At 33.9% G+C, this 22,453-nt stretch overlaps 1 protein-coding gene across 1 annotated transcript in view; it reads right to left on the bottom strand.

Moving 5' to 3' along the window:
• The window catches only part of LRRIQ1 (leucine rich repeats and IQ motif containing 1), a gene marked incomplete at its 3' end in the record, with an annotated part of 138,349 nt that overhangs the window by 32,149 nt on the left and 83,747 nt on the right, over positions 1-22,453 (bottom strand). The window contains exons 13-16 of the mRNA XM_008058806.1: positions 22,028-22,121; positions 11,021-11,200; positions 9,384-9,833; positions 5,528-5,729 (exon numbers count right to left, since the gene is read on the bottom strand). Of these exons, the coding sequence (XP_008056997.1) occupies positions 5,528-5,729; positions 9,384-9,833; positions 11,021-11,200; positions 22,028-22,121 (926 nt within the window). The remainder of the gene's footprint in view (positions 1-5,527; positions 5,730-9,383; positions 9,834-11,020; positions 11,201-22,027; positions 22,122-22,453) is intronic.

Here is a 22,453-nt window from a genome sequence, read left to right as displayed (position 1 = left end):
ACTTCTACAAAGATCCAGAATATAAGACATAGTGTGTTTTTTTAGTGTGATACTTAGTGATAGCTGTCTCATGAATCTGCTTAGGGTCAGGAATTCAAGTCCCAGCCATCTCTATTAAGTTTACCAGAAATAATGGTAACATAAATGTGTTGGTAAGTAATGTTCAGATTATTCTAACATTATAACATTCAGATTATTCTAATTTATTTATGTCAAAGTCACAATTTTTCTCACAATAATCCATGTACGATTAACTCATCTTTCTTTCCCACACATTCAAATCAATTCTCTGGACTAACAATTCTATCTCTGTTGGACATATTTGACATCTTTTTCTTCCCCAGCTACTAACTCCCACTGCCCCCAGAGCATACCATATAATTGTTAAAATCTCAAACATCTATGACTATGTTATTCCTATATTCTCTTAATATACTAGTTCTTATGGTAGTCAACTTGCACTGTAACTTAATATTATTCTAGTAACATGAAATTCTATATTATTTTACTTTCACTATCCTTTATACCTAGAATTCCATTCTCGTACATGTTTACATTGAGTCCTACTATTTCTGAATGTGTAATTTATGTCCTTCCTTTAATTTTTTTTTTCTTTTGAAACAAGATCTTGCTCTGTCACCCAGGTGGTAGTGCAATAGCACTATGATCTCATGGCAACCTCAAACTCCTGGAACCAAGCAATCCTCTCACCCAGCCTCCCAAGTAGTTGAGACAATAGGCAAAGCCACCATGCTCAGCCAATTTATAAAATTGTTTATAGAGAAGAGACCTTGCTATGTTGCCCAGGCTGGTTTTGAACTCCTGGGCTCAAGTAAACCTCTTACCACAACCTCCCAAAGTGCTGGGACTGCAAGTATGAGCCACCAGGCTCAGCTAGCATCCTTTAAGTGTTGTAACAAGTCAAAAAATGCATAACTCAAAAACAAGAGCTTATTTCTTGATCACCTAGTAAACACTGAGAGACTAAACAAGTTAGTGGGACAGCATGTTCACTGAAGGGATTCAGGTAGCCGGGCTTTGAAGACGTTTCAATCTCACCAAGGATGTCCCAGAAGCTGGGAAGGTAGGTAGGTTCTATGTGGTGGACATAAAAGTGGTGCATATATATTCTACTCACATTCTATTCATGAGAAATCAGAAAAAGAGCCACAATAAACTACAAAGAAAGCTGAGAACTCTAGTCTAGCTGTATGCCAGGAATAAAAGAACATGGGTTTTGGTAAGCAGACAGCAGTCTCCAGCAATCCTTTATGAAATGTTTATTCAGATCCTGCTAAAGCCCAGGCTCTTTCTTCTATATCATCCTCTGCTCCCAGAATATTTGGACCATCTAGAATCCATATCTCAAGATAAGTCATTTAAGCAACCAGGTGATAGTTCCCAGCAGAAGAGAAAATGGAGTTTGTTTCAATTATTCTAAGTACCATGATGTACAACAAAAGATACTTGTCCTAAATTACAAAGGAAGGTTGAACTATGCTTCCTTTTGTTACATATGTAAAGAAGCCCAACCAAAGAAATTCCAACAGAGATACCAGTCAGAATTAGAAAGATTCTAATGGTAATGAACTTCTCTTTATGGATAGGAATGAAGCAAAAGTTGAATAGTCATTTACTATGAGTGCTGAAAAGTAAAAATATTGCTCATCCAATGATGACAGAAACGAGTCTGGAATGCATGGCATCTGCATTCCTCAGGCAGCAGAATAACATATTGAGAGTGTGACTGAAATTTCTTTCATTTTTTTCAGCATTTTCCTCAGAATCGGTTGCCCTCTCCTCACTTCCACCAGTACCAGGCAGTGGGAGCAGTTCCCTCTATGCACTGTTCTCAGGAGAGGTATAATGCAAATGAAGTAGACTGATATACTGGATATATTCATTAGAAACATAGCAGAGCTTATTCTCTTGAAAGCTATGTCTTTAGTAGTAAGAGCAAGGTACTTGAGAGAAAAGGCGACCCATTTTTTTCTTAATTTTAATACTTTTCTTCCAGTTGCTTGTGCTAAATACCCTGGAGATATTCCTGACTCCTCCCTATGTCTCATGAATCACATCCCATTATATTATATTATCGACTCTGCCTCCAAAGTGTATATACATACTCTCAAAATAAATCAATGTATGTTCTAGAACATGAAATTCTTATCACCTCCATTGCCAATACCTTGTCCCCATTACCACAAAGGTCTGCTGACTGTTCGGGCTGCTTCTACCCCTGCTTTCCTATAGCATAACCGTAGCATAAAGTAAACTTGACCATGTCAGTCCACAGTCAAATTCCTCCAAAGCCACCCCATATTAACAGCAGGAAAAGCCAGTCTTTACAATGACTTGTACCTTACAAGTCCTACTCTTCCTCCTTCAACACCCTCCAGCCACACCGGCTTCTTGCTGTTCCTTCAACTTTGTGGTATGCTACTAAAGAAGGGCCTTTGAATCTGACATTTCTTTGCCTGAAATATTCTTCCTCTAGATATCCAGTGGTCTTCCATATCCTTCCTATCTAAAATGCCAAACTTCCCTTTGATATCCCCATCCACTTTTCCTGTTTTATATATCCCCCTTAGTTCTTGTCGTATCTAACATAGTTATTAACTGCACATTCCAACAGAATATAAGCTAAGAAGATTTTTGTGCCAAAAATATATCTGCTGAATGGAAGTTTTGTTTAGTTACTATCATTTAACTTACAATACCATGAATTTCTACAGACTTTATGTTATTTATTTTATTTACTTTGTGCTTGCCTCCTCCACCTGGATGTAAATTCCATGAGGGCAGGAATCATGTCTGTTTTGTTTGAAGTTGTATTTCCTGAGGCTAGAAGGAGGCCTGGCAAAGCATAGGTTCTTAAAAAAAAAAAACGGATTTGCTTATGCCTCTAATCCCAGCACTTTTGGAGACTGAGGCCAGCTGGGCAACATAATGAGAACACACCTCTACTAAAAGAAAAAAAATGTTCAGAAAAAATTATTTTAAAATATGATAAGCAAATAAAAAGGTGAATGTGGCAAAGTTGAACTTTACTTCAATAGCTGGTCTTGGTGCAATTAAGTCTATTAACGACTTGCTTTCTACATTTTTAAATAAAATTGTGTTTTTTCCCATTCTATGGGTTGCCTCTTTACTCTCTTAATGGCTTATTTTTCTGTGCAAAAGCTTTTCAGTTTGACAAGGTTCCACTTGTCTATCTTAGCTTTTATGTCATGCACTTTTGGGGACTTGATCAAGAATTCCTTGCTTATTCTGATGTTCATAAGAGTGTTTTCCTATGTTTTCTACTAAGATTCTTATAGTTTGAGGTTTTGTGTTTTGGGGTTTGATCCATTTTGATTTGATTTTTGTATATGGTGATAGGTAGGGGACTAGTTTCATTCTTCTGCATGTGGTCAGTCAGTTTTCCCAGCACCAGTTGATAAATATGGTCTCCTTTCCCCAGTGATTGTTATTGGTGACTTTGTCAAAGATGAGCTGGTTGAGTGTCCATGTTTTTGCTTCTAGAATCTCTGTCTTGTTTCACTGATCTATGTGCCTATTTCTGTACCAATACCAGGCTGTCTTGGTTACTGTGATGGGTATTTCACTAAATCTGTAGATTGCCTTCAGTAGAATGGACATCTTGACAATATCGATTCTTCCGATTCATAAACATGGCATGTTTTTCCATTTGTTTGTATCATCATTGATTTCTTTGAGCAGCATTTTACAGTTCTTGTTGTAAGGGTCTTCCACCTCTCCGGTTAGGTGGATGCCAAGGTATTTCATTTTTTGTGTGGCTCTTATAAATGGGATTGCCCTTTTTATTTGGTTCCTTATTTGTATTTGTTTTTTATTTCTACAAACCAACCTGCTTGTTTCTGGTACATAGAAATGATACTGTCTTTTGCACATTATTTTGTCACCTGAGACATTACCAAAGTCATTTATCAGTGCAAGGAGGCTTTTGACAGACTCCCTAGGGTTTTCAAGGTATAGAATCATATCATCTGCAAAGAGTGATAGCTTAACTTCCTCTTTTCCTATTTGGATACACCTGATTGCTCTGGTTAGAACTTCCAGCATTATGTTAAACAGGAGGGGTGAGAGTGGAAGTCCTTGTCTTAATCAAGTTCTTAGGGAGAATGCATCCAGCTTCTGTCCATTGAGCAATGTGTTGGCTGTTGGTTTATCATATATGGCTTTTATGCATCTGACAAAGGCCTAACATCCAGGATCTACAAGGCACGCAAACTAAGTGAAAGAAAACAAACATCCCGTGAAAAATGGGCAAAGGACATGAGCAAGCACTTCCCAAAAGATGACATACAAGCAGCCAACACGCATATGAAGGAATGCTCAGCTTCACAAATCATCAGAGAAATGCTAATCAAAACTACAATAAGATACTACTAACTCCAGTAAGGATGACTATCATTAATAAGTCAAAAATCAAAAGGTGCTGGCATGGCTGCAGACAAAAGGGAAAGCTTCTCTGAGTTAGTGGGAGTGTAAGTTCATTAAACCTCTATGGAAAGCAGTGTGGCAATTCCTAAAAGAACTAAATATTGACCTTCCATATGTACCAGCAATCCCTCCCCTGGGAATATACCCAGAAGAACATAAATCATTCTACAAAAAAGACACTGGCACACTCATGTTTATTGCAGCACCAGTCACAATAGCAAAAACATAGAACCAACCATTCTGCCCATTGAAAAGTGGACTGGATAAACAAAATGTACACATATCTGGATAAACAAAATGTACATATACATATTACACGCTACAAAGAACAAAATCATGGACTTTGCAGCAAATTGGATGGAGCTGGAGACCACTATACTAAGTGAATTATCACAGAAACAAAGAACTGACTCTTAAGTGGGCCCTGAATACTACTCACATTAGAACAAGAGAGGGACTGGCAGCTACTGGGCACTGTTAAGGAAAGGAAGAAAGGAGGGTGGTGGGCAAGCATGTAACACCACAAAATGTGAGGGGTCGTCAGGACCAGTTAGAAGTCCAAACTTTACCTGCATGAAGCCTACATATCTAGTTAATCCTCACTTGTACCCAACATCTCTATAACAAAACAAAATTCAATAAATAAATAAATAAATAAGCAGCATTTGAAGAACTTTACCAATTATTTTGGTCGATTCTTCAAGATGTTTCTAGAAACAGGTATCAATTAGACCCAGTAAGACTTGTTTTAACTGATCAAATGTTAGCATATATGGCAAATTACACATTTGATTAGAAGTTTTAAATATAGTTGTGTGGTTCAGCTTGACCCTCAGTCATGAAAACAGTATTTCTGATTTAAAGATTATTCCATTTAGTTACTAAGCAGAGCCACAGTCAAACTTCAGCTAACCTGCAGCCAATATGTCATGTGAGTAAGAAATAAATCCATGTAACAGTAAATCACTAAGATTTGAGGGTTGTTTTCATACAGAATAACCCATGAAAGATGACTAGTACATTTTTTTTGTGACTATGTTACCAAAAGTTTGAAATGAACCTGAATAAGAGTAGCAGCCTTCTCCCTCTGTTCTTGGATATTCACAATATTTTCTCTTTTTTCTTTCTTGAAGATAGCCTTATTCTTGATGCAGGAATTTGGCAGAGTTTCTGTTGCAGCAGTGTGTAGCCTTGTGGACAAATGAATCTGTCTGTGCACGACGTAACCACGCCAGTGTGACTGAATTACCACAGCTGCCATACTATTAAGAGGTAAAAAGAAAACATTTGTATTATCTGTAAATACATAGCTGTAGATAAGAGGTCTTTATAAGCTATATGTATATGCCTTCACATGTATGTATACTAATATATATGTTTATATTATATATATATTCCTTTAGAGACAGTGTCTTGCTCTGTCACACAGGATAGAGTGCCATATTGCAATCGTGGTTCACAGTAGCCTCAAACTCTTGGGCTCAAGTGATCCTCCTGATTCAACATCTCAAGTAGCTGAAACTACTGCTGTGTGTCATCACACAAGACTAATTTTTTTAAAAATTGCAGAGATGTAGTTTCACTATGTTGCCCAGGCTAATCTCAAACTCCTGGCCTCAAGTCTTCCTTCAGCCTTGGTCTCCCAAAGTGTTAGGATTACAGGCAAGAGCCACCATGCCTGGTTGATAAGTTATATTTTAAAAATTAAGCAAATAAAAATATTCAAAAATAAAGGCAATTTTTTGTGTTTAACTATAGTCATAGAAATTTTAAGAAATAGTATGGAAACCTTCAGATCTGAAGCAGAAAAATGGACCAGTAGTTGGTGATGTAAGTACAGAGAGTTGTGTTTCTTTCTTTTAAGGAGGAAGACACTATACAAATTTTTGTATGATACTAAGGATATTTATCCAGAGATGAGTGGAAAAAGTAAAGAGGCAGAAGATAAGGGACAAATGTAGGAGACAACGCCGATGTGGCAAAAGAAAATAAAATCCTATTCATTGTAAAAATATTAGCCTTGGGGAGGAGGAGGAAGAAGGCCTCCTCTAGTGTAAGAGGAAAGACCCTACCAAGTGATTACCAGTTTCACTTTTTTCTCTGCTCACAGACAAATACTTAAATCAAATTCTTACAAACCCAGTATAAATGCTAACATTTTTCCAGCTCAAAACTAGTTGCTAATTTCAGGTACAAAATCAATCAGTGTTGTGTGTTTTCCATATCTCTCTAAGTTACCCACAATTTTAGCAAAATTTAAATTAAAATGTACACTGATAAGTGGGTTCTTAGTGTACTTAACCATTTAGCACTTCCTAATTGGAAATGTTTTTCTTTCCCTGCATAGATTATTGCATGAATATTACCAAGGTACAGAACATAATAAATGGGTTAATTCTCCTGTCTTAATCTCATTTCTAAATCCTAAATTTGGCTTAAAAGGTATGTGGAAGAGAAGGAGTCTTGGTCCATCTCCATTCCTCAATGCTCCCTTGAAACAAGTTGCAATAACTTTATAATTGCCAAATCCAACGAAATTTCCTCCTTTTGCACAGTATTGAGTTTAAGGCAAAATGGAATTAAGTGATAAACTCTACTAGATCATACATTCTTTTCTCATAATAATACATTTGTGGGAAATTAGAAAGGAATAATGCAACCATCTGCTACTGCTGTTTTGTTTTATTGTTGTTATTAATATCATCATCATTATCATCATTTTACCTAAAGCCAGTAGAAGACTTCAATCTATTTTGCTATGAATAGAAAATTGAAGCTAATGGCTAAAACATCTGGTCTAAGATAAACTATTTGTACTTCTAATACTTGTAAAAAAAAATACATGTTCCAAGAAGTCATTTAATCCTCCTAGGGTAAACAGAACTTCATAAATTTTGCTATAGTTTGAAATCACATTTGGTCATGCAATCATCTATTCATACCTTCATCTTTTGGACAAAAATACATTAAGGGATTTCAAAACATTTTTATAGGTATTTTGGGTGATAGAGAATCAGAAAACACACTTGCAATGTATAACTAGTGAAGAGAGAAAGACATGAGAAAATACATTTAACCCGAGACAACATCTTATATTTTTCTATAGATACATGCAAGTTTCACTGACTGTATCTGTGTATTTCTTCTGAAGTCATTAATTGCATAAATTTCTCAGCCTAATATCATAAAAAATCCCCAAGGGAAAAATGAAAAAAATGAAAAAAAAGTATTTGAGGGATGTTTTCTTCAGTGAGACTAACATATGAACTGCTTTTCACTACATTAAAATCACATAAAGCATCTGATCTTAGAATTTCCCAAGTGTAGGGTGATCTTCATGTTAAGTAAAACGATTGTATCATCATCGTCACCATCACCATCATCATCATCACCATCATCATCATCATCCCTTTTAGCAAAAATAATGTCAAAAATGTCTTTAACACAAGAGCACATGTAAATCATTCTTAGGAAACTCTCATGCAACTGACAGTGTATCTCCTGAATCACTGAAGTGGAGCAAGATTCAGTAAGTGGGTATATGTCTTATTTCTTCTTTATTCTTCAAGTTTTTAGTTTATCTATATTTTCATTTCTTCATCCTTATGATTATAATCATTTTGTTATTTTATTTGCCATTGATTAAGAAGTTCTACGTGTTTTTATACAATTTCAATAGGAAATATTTAGTGTTTGGAGCAAAGGCAATCAATTAAATAAATTAGTAAAACAGGCATCAGAAAATATTAAAAGTATTTTCAATAGCAGTTTTAAAAATACTTTAGGAAATACATGTTAGTTTCAGCAGAAAAAATTATGGTTCCCAGAGAAGAAACTCCTGTTTATATGACAACTGCTGAAGAAAAGAAAACTGAGAAAAATAAGATTAACTACTGTGATGTTCTGACTTTTGCCCTGTCCAGCACCAGTCATTGCAGGAGCAGTTGAATTTGACCAATTTTTCTTTTGCTGACTTGTCATGAAGCCAAAGTAAAAAGGATAAGAAGCCGACAGCCCAGGCCGGGATCGGTGGCTCAGCCTGTAATCCCAGCACTTTGGGAGGCCGAGGCGAGTGGATTGCCTGAGCCCGCAGGTTCGAGATCCGCCCGGGGAAATTGGCAAGACCTTGTCTCTACAATAAATCAAAAACTAGCTGGGTATGGTAGCACACGCCTGTAGTTCCAGCTACTTGGAAGGCTGAGGCGGAAAGATCGCCTGAGACCAGCTGGTTGAGGCTGTGGTAGCCCGCCGGGAGCGTGCCACTACACTCCAGTCTGGGCGACAGAGACTCCAACTCAAAAAAAAAAAGAAGTCGACAGGCCAAAGAAAAACTAATCCTTTCTGGCTCAACAAGCACAGTTAACCTTAGCTTTCTAAAAGTGTTTACTAGTTTTAAGGGGATTTATTTGATTAATCATAGAAAATATTCCCTCCTGTATCGACCTGTTAATGCCAAGGAAAATAATACACCTTCAAAAGCTTGAAGCATAGATGCACCTTAAATGTTTATTAAACCAATGAGCAAATAAATAGCATATGCAAACTTATATTTGAAAACTAAAATTACCTGATTATTCAGACAATATTCTCTTTATTTTTAGAATGCTGTATTTTATTTCTATTTTTAAAATTATTTAAATTATTTAGAAATTAAAAGCCAGAAAAATTCAAATGTACTCATTTTAAATTTAATAATAATAGAAATTAAACCAGAATCTGCCAAAATTTTATCAAATTAATCTGCACTATAATAAATCATTTGTGTACATAATGAAAACACAGTTAAAGGAATTAATATGAGATATAATGAAGATTTAAGTCCTTTATCAAATTATTATTTGGTACCATTGACTAAGATCATCCATGAAAAATAGTAACCATATATCTGTAAAAGAAAAATGATATATAAATCTTACATTTTTTTACTATGCTCAATATTTTGGTGTTTCCTCAGCAGAGAATTTGCAATTTCTGTTTCCTTCAAAGGGATTCCTTTGGTGGTAATACTGCTTGCCTTGCTATCTTCTCTGTTATGGCTTACTAATTTTTCCTGATTTCTTCCTTCTATATCTTTACATGTAGAGGAGTTGCTTAATGGGAAGGAGTTAGAGCCAGGGTCCAACCATTTCTCAGAAGCATCCAGTGAGTCCGGGTTATGGTCATCTGCACTGGAGTAGAAGACTCTTTTTTGCTGTGTGCTGTCATGGTTTGTAGGGACCAAATAATTCTGCTGGGCTTCTGATTTATCTTTCTTGTTGATATTTACTTTCCCACATTCATGCGCATGTCGATATTCATTACTAAGTATCATCAATTTCTTAAAATAATGACAGAGATTTTCTGCAGCATCCAAGGAGAATACATCTCTGAACAGATAAATAAAGACATTTAATAAGAATTATATCAGAAAATACTAAAACTAGTACAGGTTTTGAAAATTTTGCTGCATGGCCTCAAATTAATATTAATCTTTACAACTCTCATTATAAATTATTTCTAGTTGGTTATATTAAAATTGATCTCATTTCTCACAAGGTTTAAAAATATTTGTTTAATTTAGATCCATCAATCCAGACAAAATGTCTGGAAGTTTTAGGACCATTTTTATTCTAGGTATTTTTGGTACAAATGAATGAGAAAAATTCATGCTTTTACTACCATAAACATGAGAAATCATGGCTGCCTAAATTTGGAGAAGTTATTTATGAAATAAAGTTAAAAGTGCTTTCTACATTGACTCTTGCCACACAAAATATTTGTATTGGACTTTTAAACAAAGAACGTATGTTATGGGAAAGTTTTTATTCCCCATCTTTCTCTGGAAAAAAAATCTACTGCAGAGAAAATTTAAATACTCTAAGACCTAAGTAGTTGAGACTCACTTTGCTTTTTATTTGTATTTTCTTTGAGCAATGAAAATTAAAAATACAGTTATAGAAAAATAAATTATAATTTATTTATTGCAATGCATTCACAATTTGAGGTGGGGAATAGGAAGTTATCATTCTTCAAAATTTGATGATGATTATTCTCAGTTGCTGTTCTCTGAATATGTGCCACTCTTAACTGCTTTTTTCCACTGTGCTCCCCATACCATGTTAATATGGAAATATATGTATAATATCTTAATATATGATATGAATTATATGCATCGTAAAACTTATCCTACTCCATTGTAATGGTTTGCCTAATTTCATCTTACATTAATCTGTGAATTCTTTGAGGATAAACAGTCTTGCACACAACAAATGTTGAATAAGTTGATGGCCAATTAACTTACAACATAAAATGAATTTTTGCCTCTTAAAGCTATCCTCATGCTTTCATTTACATTATCTAATATTTTAAATTATGTTCAAAATAAATATTTTCTATTTCAAACAATAAAAACATGATGCCCAAAGGTTTTTTTTTCTTTTAAGGGTAAGATACTCCCAAAACTCACTGTTCTAATCCAAAAAGCATAATTGTGTTAATCAGAATATCTATTAAATTATACATATAAATTACATTATTTATTTTAAGTACAACAAGGGGAAGATAACAATCTTACCCTTTTCCAGTGATGTAATTGTCAATTAGTAAGTTGAATTCGCGAATCTGGGACTGACACATTACCAGGAAACATGCTGATTCTAGTTGATAGTGTTCTTCTTTGTGGCTTTCTGAATAAGAGTTTAGCATATCACCATTAAGAGTTCTTAGAGAAGGTAACATTTTAAGTAGAGAATGCCTATTAAAAACAAGAGCAAAGTTAATAATCTTGATAAGGAGAGTTTTCATCTAAATAACCATATAACTATCATTTAAGTAATATAAGTATAGGGTATATCTCAATGTGACTGATTTTGTAGAGTAAATAATAAAGTTAAATTCGTTTTAAAAAATTATGGTATCATTTGACATATAAAGTAAGATTTAAATTTCTTGACATTCACTTAACTATTTTCTTCTAAAACACAAATGGAAAATGAAACTCATCCTAGAATTTAGAGCATTAAAAGGCTGTATTATGAAGAGAATATTAACATTAGATACACTCTTTTAAGATGATAATCAAAATAATCTTATTGAAAGTTGTATATTTCAGAAACAGTGGTGAATTCTGACTGTTTCTCTTGGCAAAATACAGTGGGGGTGGGGCTAAAATAAGAGGGCTAAGAGATTACTCCATTTTTCATGATATGAATTATATAAAATTTTTCTCTGAGTCTTGCTAAGGATTGTAATAATAAAAATGTCCAAGGTATATGAAAAAGACTGTAACAATTTAAAAGACTAATGCTGTAAAAAACTAGGTCAGACAGCAAGAGCTTTCTATCAAGCACAGCCATTTAGAAGCAGTCACCCAAACTTTCTACAGCAGAGTATAGGCCTCTTTTCAAACGGTCTGATAGTCACAGGAACAAAGTGAACTTTTGAATAAAGTTAAACATCTAATTGAAAACTAACAACTCCTCTGAAGAAACTACAAAACTGATGAAAGGTATCAATGAGGAGATATCTTTCATAAATGGAGAGATATCCCAATGATGAGTTCATTGACAAGAAGACTCAATATTGTAAAGATGTCAGTTCTTCCCATGTTGATCTATACATTCAACTCACTCCCATTAAAAATACCAGGAAGGTATTCTGTTATATTAATAAACTGATTCTAAAATTTATATAGAAAGAAAAAAGACCCAAAAGAGCCAATTCAATATTGAAGGAGAAGAACAAGATCAGAAGATTGACACTAACTGATATCAAGACTTAGTATGAAGCTACCTACAGTAATCAAGACAGTATGGTATCAGTGAAAGAAAAGGCCGATCAATGGAACAGAATAGAGAACCCAGAAATAGATGCACATAGATACAGTCAACTGACCTTAGACAAGGAAGCAAAAGTGGAACAATAAACCAAAGATACTCTTTTCAACAAATGGTACTGAAAAAACTGAACATCTACATGGAAAAACATGAATCTAGATAGACCATACACCTTTCACAAAATATTAATTCAAAATGGATCCTAAATCTAAATGTAAAACACAGAACTATAAGACTCCTAGAATAAAACATAAAAGAAAACCTAGATGACTTTGAGTATGGTGGTGACTTTTGAGATAAAACATGAAAGCTATAACAAGTAAAATAAATAATTGATAAGCTCATTAAAATTAAAAATTTCTACTCTGTAAAAGACAATTTCAAGAGAATGAAGACAAACCACAGATTGAGGAAAAATATTTGCAAAAGATACATCTAACAAAGGACTGTTACCCAAAGAATACAAAAAAAAAAAGAAAGAAAGAAAAGAAAAATATTAAGATACATAGGGACAGGGTATGTGGGAACTCTCTGTACTTCCTGCTCAACTATGCTATTAACCTATAACTGCTCTAAAAATAAGTTGTATTAATAAAATGGCTAGCCAGGCTCGGTGGCTCAGCCTGTAATCCCGTGCCTTCAGGAGGCTGAGGTGAGTGGATTGCCTGAGCCCGTGGGTTCAAGACCCGCCTGGGCAGCAAGACCTCATCTCTCATCTCTAAATCAAAAAATCAGCTGGGCTTGGTAGCGCATGCCTGTAATTCCGGCTACATGGAAGGCTGAGGCGGAAGATTGCTGGAGCCTACCAGGTCGAGGCTGCGGTGGCTGGGAGCGGCCACTGCACTCCAGTCTGGGCGACAGAGTGAGACTCCAACTCAAAAAAATAAAATAAAATAAAATAAATAAAATGGCCAACAGTCACCAGACAACAAATGAAGGATGACAAGGTGAGATAACTAAAATGCTAAGGTTTAAGAAGGAAAACTACAGGCAGAACCCTAATATTAGTTATTCCTTTTACCTAAACTTTATAATTTAAGCTGACAAAATCATTTATACAAACACAGTTGCAAAATATAATTTAGCATCTTCTATTTATGAATGTGGAACATTAAGGCAAAAATGCCTAGAACCAAAGTCATAATGTATCCTTCTGTATAGTAGTATATTTGGTTGTCTTGGTTCCTGCTTGTAATAAAATATAATTACAAGACAGGAGTAAATAAAAGCAAACACCAGAGTTTTCATTTACTGAAAATAGAAATTGTTAACTCCCAACCTCTCCTTCACTCCCTCCCTTGAAAACACTTTTTTTCCCTCTCTTTTATTAAGTAAGAGAAGAGAGAAAGTAAATAGATTAGGTATTTCGAGATAATTATCAGATGGTTCACAATGGTAAGAAAAGATTAAAAGTTTGATGCTTTGCTAGTAAATAGTTTGATCAAGTTAAAAAAATTTGAGTCCATATATTTTGAACTTTTTTGGTAGTCTTGTAGCTACCAATTTCTACCAAATTATAAATTACCACACTTACTATAAGGGGTTAAATAAATGACATACACTGTGCTTCTCACTTGGATTTATTTTAAGATATGGTTCAAAGCAGAACCTTATATTAAGATAATAGCTATTCATATCAGAGGTGATGAGATAATCAGATAATCACCAAAGAAGTACAATATTAAATACAAGGGGAACCCCCAAATCCAAGAATTTATTTATAAAACAGTGTGTATTTATTTTTACATGTTTAAGCTGCAGTCGCCTTCAAAGTACTTTCCGTTTGATAAAATGCACCTATTGAGTCGCTTTTTCCACTGCTCAAAATATTAGTTCTTCTGCTGTTTTTTCTTTCACCTTTTCTACATGGGCAAAACATTTCCCTTTGAGGTTTTTCATTCACGTAAACAGACAAAAAAAAAAGTTGCTTGGGGAAAGATTGGTGAATAGGGTAGGTAGGGTATTGGGGTCCTGCTGTTCTTAGTCAAAAGCTGCTGAACACAGCATGGTGTAGGCAACCATTCTTCATGAAATGGGCAAATTCACTGAAAGAATCTCCAAAACAAACAAACAAACAAACAAACTCAGTGAAGCCAAATGCAGCCTCTCAAAGCAACACACTAGCTGGAACATTGATGGCGATGGATTCCAAGAACACTTACCTACCTAGCAGAGTAAGCCTGTACTACAAGAAGCCTGCCCGTCAAAAGATAATTCTGTCTATATTATTTTGTTTTGTTTCTTGATCCTTTCTCATATAACATGAAATCTTTGACCAGGTCTCTCACCAAAACAAAGAAAGTTTATTTTCTGAAATTAAAACTGATAATAATAATAATAATAAATATAATAAAGAGATCAACTATCCACATTCCACCCTATAGTTACTATATTACTAATGAGGCTACATTGTATTCTAAAGTATCAAAGTATCTTGTCACCTTTTCTTCAAGACATGATTTCAATATCAAAATAGTTTACTTCTAATTATAAAGTGTCAGGTATGAAATAGTGATATTTTTGAGATGCAATAAAAGCTATTGAGAGCTAAGAATGTATTTGGTCAATCTGTGTAAAAGAGAAAAAGCAGTACCTGGGATGCATTTAGAAATGGTTTGTGGGAATCTATATTTTTATTTTATTTTAATTTTTTCTGATAATCATTTATTACCTTTCCTCAACCACTTATTTCAATGTCTTTTCTGTGGACACTGAATTCACAAATTCATCATTCTTTTTTTTCCACAATGGTCTACCATGGTCCTTTGTGAGATTCTGGGTTGAAAGACTGTATATTAGAATTTCACTGATCACTTGGAGGATTTTGAGTTTTGTGTTTGTCTAACACTTTCTTGACAAATAACTGCCTTTCTTATGTACATGAATAAATAAAAACCACTACGTTAGGAAGAAAATAGTCTGCTTTATATGATGTTAAAATCAGGTTTAAACTCGAACTTTAAAAAACAACTGTAAATCTTTAATAGTTTGCAAATTGTGTTAAATATTTAAGGGAAAAAAGCCTAGTTTCAAATTTGTAGCATACTCTATATATCAATGATATCAGAATAATTTGTTAAAAAAAGAAATGTTATGGTCCGGGGCAGTTATATATGACAATTTATTCACTGATTAACATTCTTGATTTTATATCAATAAAGAAAGTGTCTTAGAACAGTATTCCTGGAACACTGAATTTAAAGAGTGCATTTCAAATGGATAAAGCCATTGGTCTTTTATCCAGAAATAATTAATGACAAATTGAAGAACCATTATAACCCAAATAGAATATAACCATAAAGGCAAAAACATAAGAATTTGTTTTATCAGAAAAACGAATAAATATATTTTACCATAGCATATCTTATTTAATGAAACATTTGTCTATGCTCCAAACAACAAAACAAAACAAAAATACATTCAAAGATAATATGGAACATTAGGTTTGTTTCTAGTTGTTGTAACTGTTACAACATAGTAGCTGTTCACATGAAAACTGACACCAGATTAAAAAGGAACAAAATTATAATACTATATTTTGGACATAAATACTAATGTAGATATTATTGTGTATAATATTTTAGGAATGGGGAATGATTCTAGAGAACGTGCATCAACAGGGCTTGAATTTTTACATTAGAAAAATTTGTTAAAATTTTTTTTGTAAAGACAGAGTCTTGTTATATTGCCCAGGCTGGCTAAAATTCCTGGCCTTAAGCGATCCTCTCACCTTGACCTCCCAAAGCTATGGAATCACAGGCATGAATCACCATGCCAAACCAGATATATTTTTATGTATGTCCATCATCTTTATATAAGAAGTTCCCAAAGGTTTATACTTTAGTCAGATATTTGGAATTCTTTTGAATGTAAAATTTAGTTTGCCTAGACATTTAAGACTGTAACAATATTTTGAAATCTGTGATTTATATAAGTATTCAGATTAGAGTTAGCATTTTATTTAAGCATTTTTTTAATTAATTATTTTTTTTAAGGAACAGTCCTCAGTCCTACTAAAGAGAGCAGCGCATGGATTGACCTTAAGTTCAAAATGCAAACTTACAAGAGTTTATGATAAATATATTTTTAAAATACTGTAACAAGTTGATTAATGTTGAAAATGATGTTTAAGAATATTGTGAGATCTCAACATTAGTTTTTCCAGCTGGACTCTTCCTAGTCAAGGGCTGAATCAATATTTCATTTAGTGAAAACTTCCTGGTGAATATTCTGTCACTTAAGAAGCTCTATTAATCATTAATGAATAAAACAAATTCCCAAAGGAAATTTCAAACTGAGTTTGTGGATTAAGTTTTAAAAAGAGATTTTTTAGTACATCAGTTTTGGCCGTGTTATCACTGGCTAGACATGAAAGTAAGAAGCCATTTGGGAAAATCTATAACTAATCCTTTTGTTGGTATCAAGAGGTTATGTAAAGTTCATTGGAACACACTGTTTAAAGTCTGAGTTGATCCTTTGATTAATAAATCTATATTTTATAGATTCTAGATTTTAAACCCCTTAGACAAATGAATCTCTTAAAATAATAAAGGTTACAATAGGCCAACTGATCTAAATGAAATTTTATAGACAAGATTTTCAAGTTGGAATTACTCTAGTCATGTAAAGTTCATTTAAACATAGAAATTACGATAGTCAAATATTGTTTATATCTATAATATAAGCACTTTATATTTTCATTATTTCTCATTAAATGCTTTCTTTAAAACTGTGATATATGTATACTTAGAAAAAGCAGTAAAATGTGGATATTTACCTTAATAAATTTATAATTATTTATATTAATTTATTTTACCACACACGTTTTATTTAATAAAAAAATATTTATACTCTATGCAAGGAATATAAAAAATAAATACATGTGAACTTTATTTGGGACATTAAATTTGTTTTTAGTTATTGTTACTTGCAATGTGCTAGTTGTTTGGATGGAAAATGACACCAGATTAGTAAGAGAATTAATGTCCTTCTTGCCCAACAATACCTAATACAAAAATCATGATATTTAAAGAGCTTGCTCTGAGTAATGAGCAAAACTAATGATTTTTATTAGTCACACAGACTTGGCCCATATAGTTACTAGAAAAATTAAAATATTTATCGAAGACATAGCTTATCAGATATTTTCATTATAAATAATATCATTATACTCTTCTTTTAGTATAAGAAGCTTCACCGTAACATCTGGCTTCTAAAAATGAGGACCTCAAGTTTAGGGATTAGTAGTGCTTTAAGCCCCAATGTAAGAGAAGCACAGCCCCAGAACTTAAGTACAGCTAAACAGAGATCTTGATTGCCTTTATTCCAAATGAGGAAGTCCTTCATCCAGCAGGCAAAAGGTCTAGAAATATATTCAGGTGGTCTTTTCACACACACACACAAATCCTTTAAATATTGTGAATTGTGCTGTGATGAACATGCAGCTGCAGGTGTCTTTGTTACACAACACCCTCTATGCCTTAGGGTAGATACCTAGTAGTGGAATTGCTGGATCAAATGGTAAATCTTCTTTTAGTTCTTTGAGTCATCTCCATACCGTTTTCCATAGTGGTTGTACTAATTTACATTCCCAACAACAGTGTATAAAAATCTTCCCTTTTCTCCACATGCAGTTGCAATTTCTGATTACTTTATGATTTGACATTAAGAGTAGACATTTCCTCTAGTTGTATATCCTAGAGATCAGTTTCTCAGGAAACAGGGAATCTGAAAACTGCTACAGTACTTTGGAAGTTCAAAATTCCAGTTTCAGAACTCTTGATATTGATAATTACCGTGAATTTGCCATAACACCAGTTGTTGATTTATAAGGAATAACAATTTCTAATTGCTAAAGTAAAATTAAATAAATTCAATAGAAAAATTAGGGGAGTACAAACATGCATTTCTTCAAGGTTTATACTTTATAATGTTATTAAGTACTGTAATGTAGCTCTTCAACAAATATTTTGGGGTATCTATCACATACAAGGGACTGTGCTGGTACTCTTCTTCATGCTCCAGAGTTTGTGTCCAAGTTCTGATTAGCAACTCCACTACTGAGTCTGCTTAAATTAAACAGGCTGAACCCACATCAGATGTAAACAAGAAATACTGGCAGAAGCAGTTGCCTTTGCCCTGATTTGGTTTCCCTGCAAAGTGAGGCCATGTCCAGGAAAACCTTGGCTGTGTCAACTTCAGAGAAGTATGAAATATCTTACAGAAGCATTGAAAGTCTGGTTATGTTTAATATTGCTATATCTGACCTAATCCCCCTATAGAACAAGCTAGCAATGCCTGGTGACTGTTCCTACTCTTGTCTGAGGTCACAGCAAACCTCTGACACTTTGTCTTCAAGTGAATTGGTTTTCTGGGTTTTTTTAATTAGTCTTTGGTTAAGAAAATCCCAACATTTTTACCAAGCCAAACACATCTGTGTAATTTACTACTTATTGATAACTTGTATATTACAGATGAGTTATTATCTTTGCCCAGAAAGTTTATTTTTCTTTCTTTCTTATTTAAAGTTCAGCTTCCACATAAGTTTCTAGTATCACATTCTGTTTCTTAGGAAAAGCCCGGCACGTTTCTATGTATTTTAGAACAGAATTTGTCAACTTACAGTTTAGAAATGTAAATTCCAAGTGTACTTTAAGATGTGAAGCAAATGGGAAAGTGTATAACTTAGTAGAATGGTTCTCAAAGTGTATCCCCTGACAAACACCATTCATTATTACCTGAAAACTTGTTAGAAATGCAAAATTTTGACAATATCTAGATCACTGAGTCAGAAACTTGGAAATGGTGCACAGTAATATGTGTTTTAACAAGCCCTTTGAGTTACTCTGATTCACACTAAAGTTTGGAAACTACTGTGGTGTTTTTAAACAGACATCCTATCCCTGTTTCACACTATGTAACCCTGGACAAGTAACTTAATATTTCTATGTCTCTAAATCCTAAGTGGTAAAATGAGGATAATTATCCCATGGGATGGTAATGAGAATGAATTGTATAATACACATAATTTGTTAAGAACACTTCCTAGAACATAGTAAGCACCCGAAAGTCTACTGTTCTTCATGACTACATTTATCTACCTAACTATATATGAGTTCTTATTCATTCACTAGATATTTAGTGGACTCCTACTATATATACTGTCAAGTGTCCTAACATGTTAGACATTACAAAGGAAATTTTAATGTAACCCCTAATTTCAAGACATTTCTATAGTCATGATAAGGATATAAAATGTATGCATAGAAATGATAACCATGAAATAAATAATTATTATAAACATAAATAGAGCACTGGCTTTGTCCTCAACATTGTAGTTATTTAACCCATACAATATGTCTAATGGAATATGTACATAACCTAGTATCCCCATTTCAAAGTTGAGGGAAATCAGTTGCAAAAAGGCTAAATAACTTGCCCAAAGTTACATAGCTAGCAAGTGGAAGAGATGGGAAACAATAACTGCAGTCTGACTCCAGTATCTGCACTCTTAACTCTGAGGCTGGACTTTGTGGGGGAAAAATACAGAAAAGAAGCTGTATTTGTATATGTTGGCAGGGGGAAGGAAGGAGTCTATATGAGGATTAAACACAATATGAGAAGCCGGGCTCGGTGGCTCAGCCTGTAATCCCGTGCCTTTGGGAGGCTGAGGTGAATGGATTGCCTGAGCCCGCAGGTTCGAGACCTGCCTGGGCAGCGAGACCTCATCTCTACAATAAATCAAAAAATCAGCTGGGCGTGGTAGCGCATGCCTGTAATTCCGGCTACTTGGAAGGCTGAGGCGGAAGGATCGCCAGAGTCCAGCAGGTCGAGGCTGCGGTGGCCGGGAGCGGTCACTGCACTCCCATCTGGGCGACAGAGTGAGACTCCAACTCAAAAAAAAAAAACGCAATATGAGTATGTAAATTAAAATAGCTTTTGTAAATAGTTCTCATGTGTCAAAGAAAATTACAGAAAATATGAGCATAATTAGGAGAGGGATTTAAAATGTTAAAAAGATATAAATGAAGTTTTTATAGATGAAAAACATATCCTCAATCTGAAATGAAAAAAAATTATCAAGATGGGATTAACATTAGAGTAGATACTTGAGGGAAAAAAAATCAAAGAACCTGAAAACATAGCAATAGAAACTATTTGGAGTGAAGCACAGAAAGAATAAAAATAAGTAAAATAATAGAGCAGCAGCAACTTCTGGAATAATTCAAGTGGTCACATAATAATTGAAATGCTAGTAGAACAGAATCATTAGTTTAAAAAAACAGAAAAGAAAATCTAAAAAATAATGGCCAAATTTTATGAAACGTATACATCTACAGATCCAAGAGGTTCCATAAATCCTTAGTAGAGAAAACCTAAATAAAACTGTACCAAAGCGCATTACAACCAAATTACTGTAAACCAGTGATGAAGGGCAAATCTTAAAATCTGATTCAAAGACTGAGAAACAAAGAAAAGAATATCAACAGGCTTTTCACCAGAAACAATGATAACCATAAGACAGAAGACTTGTTTCTAAAGTATGAGAGGAGTGGAATGACTGCAGAAGGGATTGAGATGAATCTTTTAGGTGATAAAAATGTTCAATATCTTGATTGTAGTTGTTTTTACAAAATATTCATACTTATAAACAAAAGTTATGAAATACATGTAAGTTATCACACAATAACTATCAAAAAGAAAATGCTGGTCAACCTGGGGGAAATAGTGTTATATTATGAGCAATAAAAATTTTTAAAGAAGATCCTTTGATAAAAACTATGAAATAATTTTGTAATTTTATTTTGAAATTATTTGTATTTTTAACACAAAAAAATATTTTCTTGCTTTACATCTAAACACTACACTATTCTAAAGAGAGGCATAACTTCATTTATGCTTACAACACAAACTTTTTAACAAACTCCAACTTTTTATTTTAAGAAAATAAAACCAAATTACTGTCAGGAAGGAAACAATTTAAATAGTAAGCTGTGTGATTTAGATCAGGAATCACCAACTCCCAACCCAGAGACCAGTCCAAGACCATGGCTATTAGGAACTAGGCCACAAGGCAGGAGTTGAGCGGCTGATGATCCAATGAAACTTCATTTGTATTTATAATTGCTCTCCATTGCATGCATTACCACCTGAAATCCACCTGCTGTTAGATCAGCAGCGGCATTAGATTCTCATAGAAGTGCAAACCCTATTGTGAACTGCAAATGAAAGGGATCCAGGTTGTGCCCTCCTTTTGAGAATCTAATGCCCGATGATCTGAGGTGGTGATGAGGGAGTGGCTGCAAATACAGATGAACAATAGCAGTAAGGTTTGACTGCATATTCCTTCTCCCTCCACCTGTGGAAAAATTGTTTTCCATCAAACTAGTCCTTGATCCCAGAAAGGCTGGAGACTGCTGATTTAGATGACTCACAAAAAATAATTCTCAACAAATGTATTTTCTATAAATGCAAATCCCAAGTTAATATATCACAGTAAAATTGTCAGTCAATTGGGTCACAATTATGATTTTATTTATTTTAGTTCATACATGTGCAAAACAATTATTTTAGGCTGAAGATATTTTTAAAACTATTTTTACAAAACCTTTTCCTTTTTGAATAACTTTGAAATTTTTAAATTAATTTTCCCCAACTAAATTATTATTCATGAAACAATTTTTATCAAGCTGTGTTTTCTGCAACATAATAAAGGATGTCCATGGGGTGTAACAATGCTTCCTTACCTCCAGTTTATGTCTTGTAGAAGTGGGTTCCCAGTGAGAGACAACTCACGGAGAGAATAACATGCATCAAACCATTTTATGGCACTTGTGAGATCTACCGAAAATAAATAAAATCATTTAGAAAGACATCATAAATTTAGAAAAAAAAATCACAAATCAGTGGCTGTTTTATTTATTGGTTAGCTGTTAAAGAAAATAAACATTTGTATTTCTTTGGCAAACATTATATGCTTTTTAAGGAAGAATGCACAGCTAAGAACACAGACTATAGTCAGGATTATGTTTCTATCATTTAGCAGTTATGTGAACATATGCAATTGCACTTTACAACTCAAGATCATACCTATCTCACAGAGTGAGAATTAAACAAGATAATTTATATAAAGAACTTAGATTCATTTGTGCTGGATTGTAAACATAAACTCC

The sequence above is a fragment of the Carlito syrichta genome, unplaced genomic scaffold (genome assembly GCF_000164805.1).
Source record: "Carlito syrichta isolate Samal-C Ts95f unplaced genomic scaffold, Tarsius_syrichta-2.0.1 Scaffold303634, whole genome shotgun sequence".
Classification (NCBI taxonomy): Eukaryota; Metazoa; Chordata; class Mammalia; order Primates; family Tarsiidae; genus Carlito; species Carlito syrichta.
This window is presented reverse-complemented; position numbering and strand designations above follow the sequence as displayed.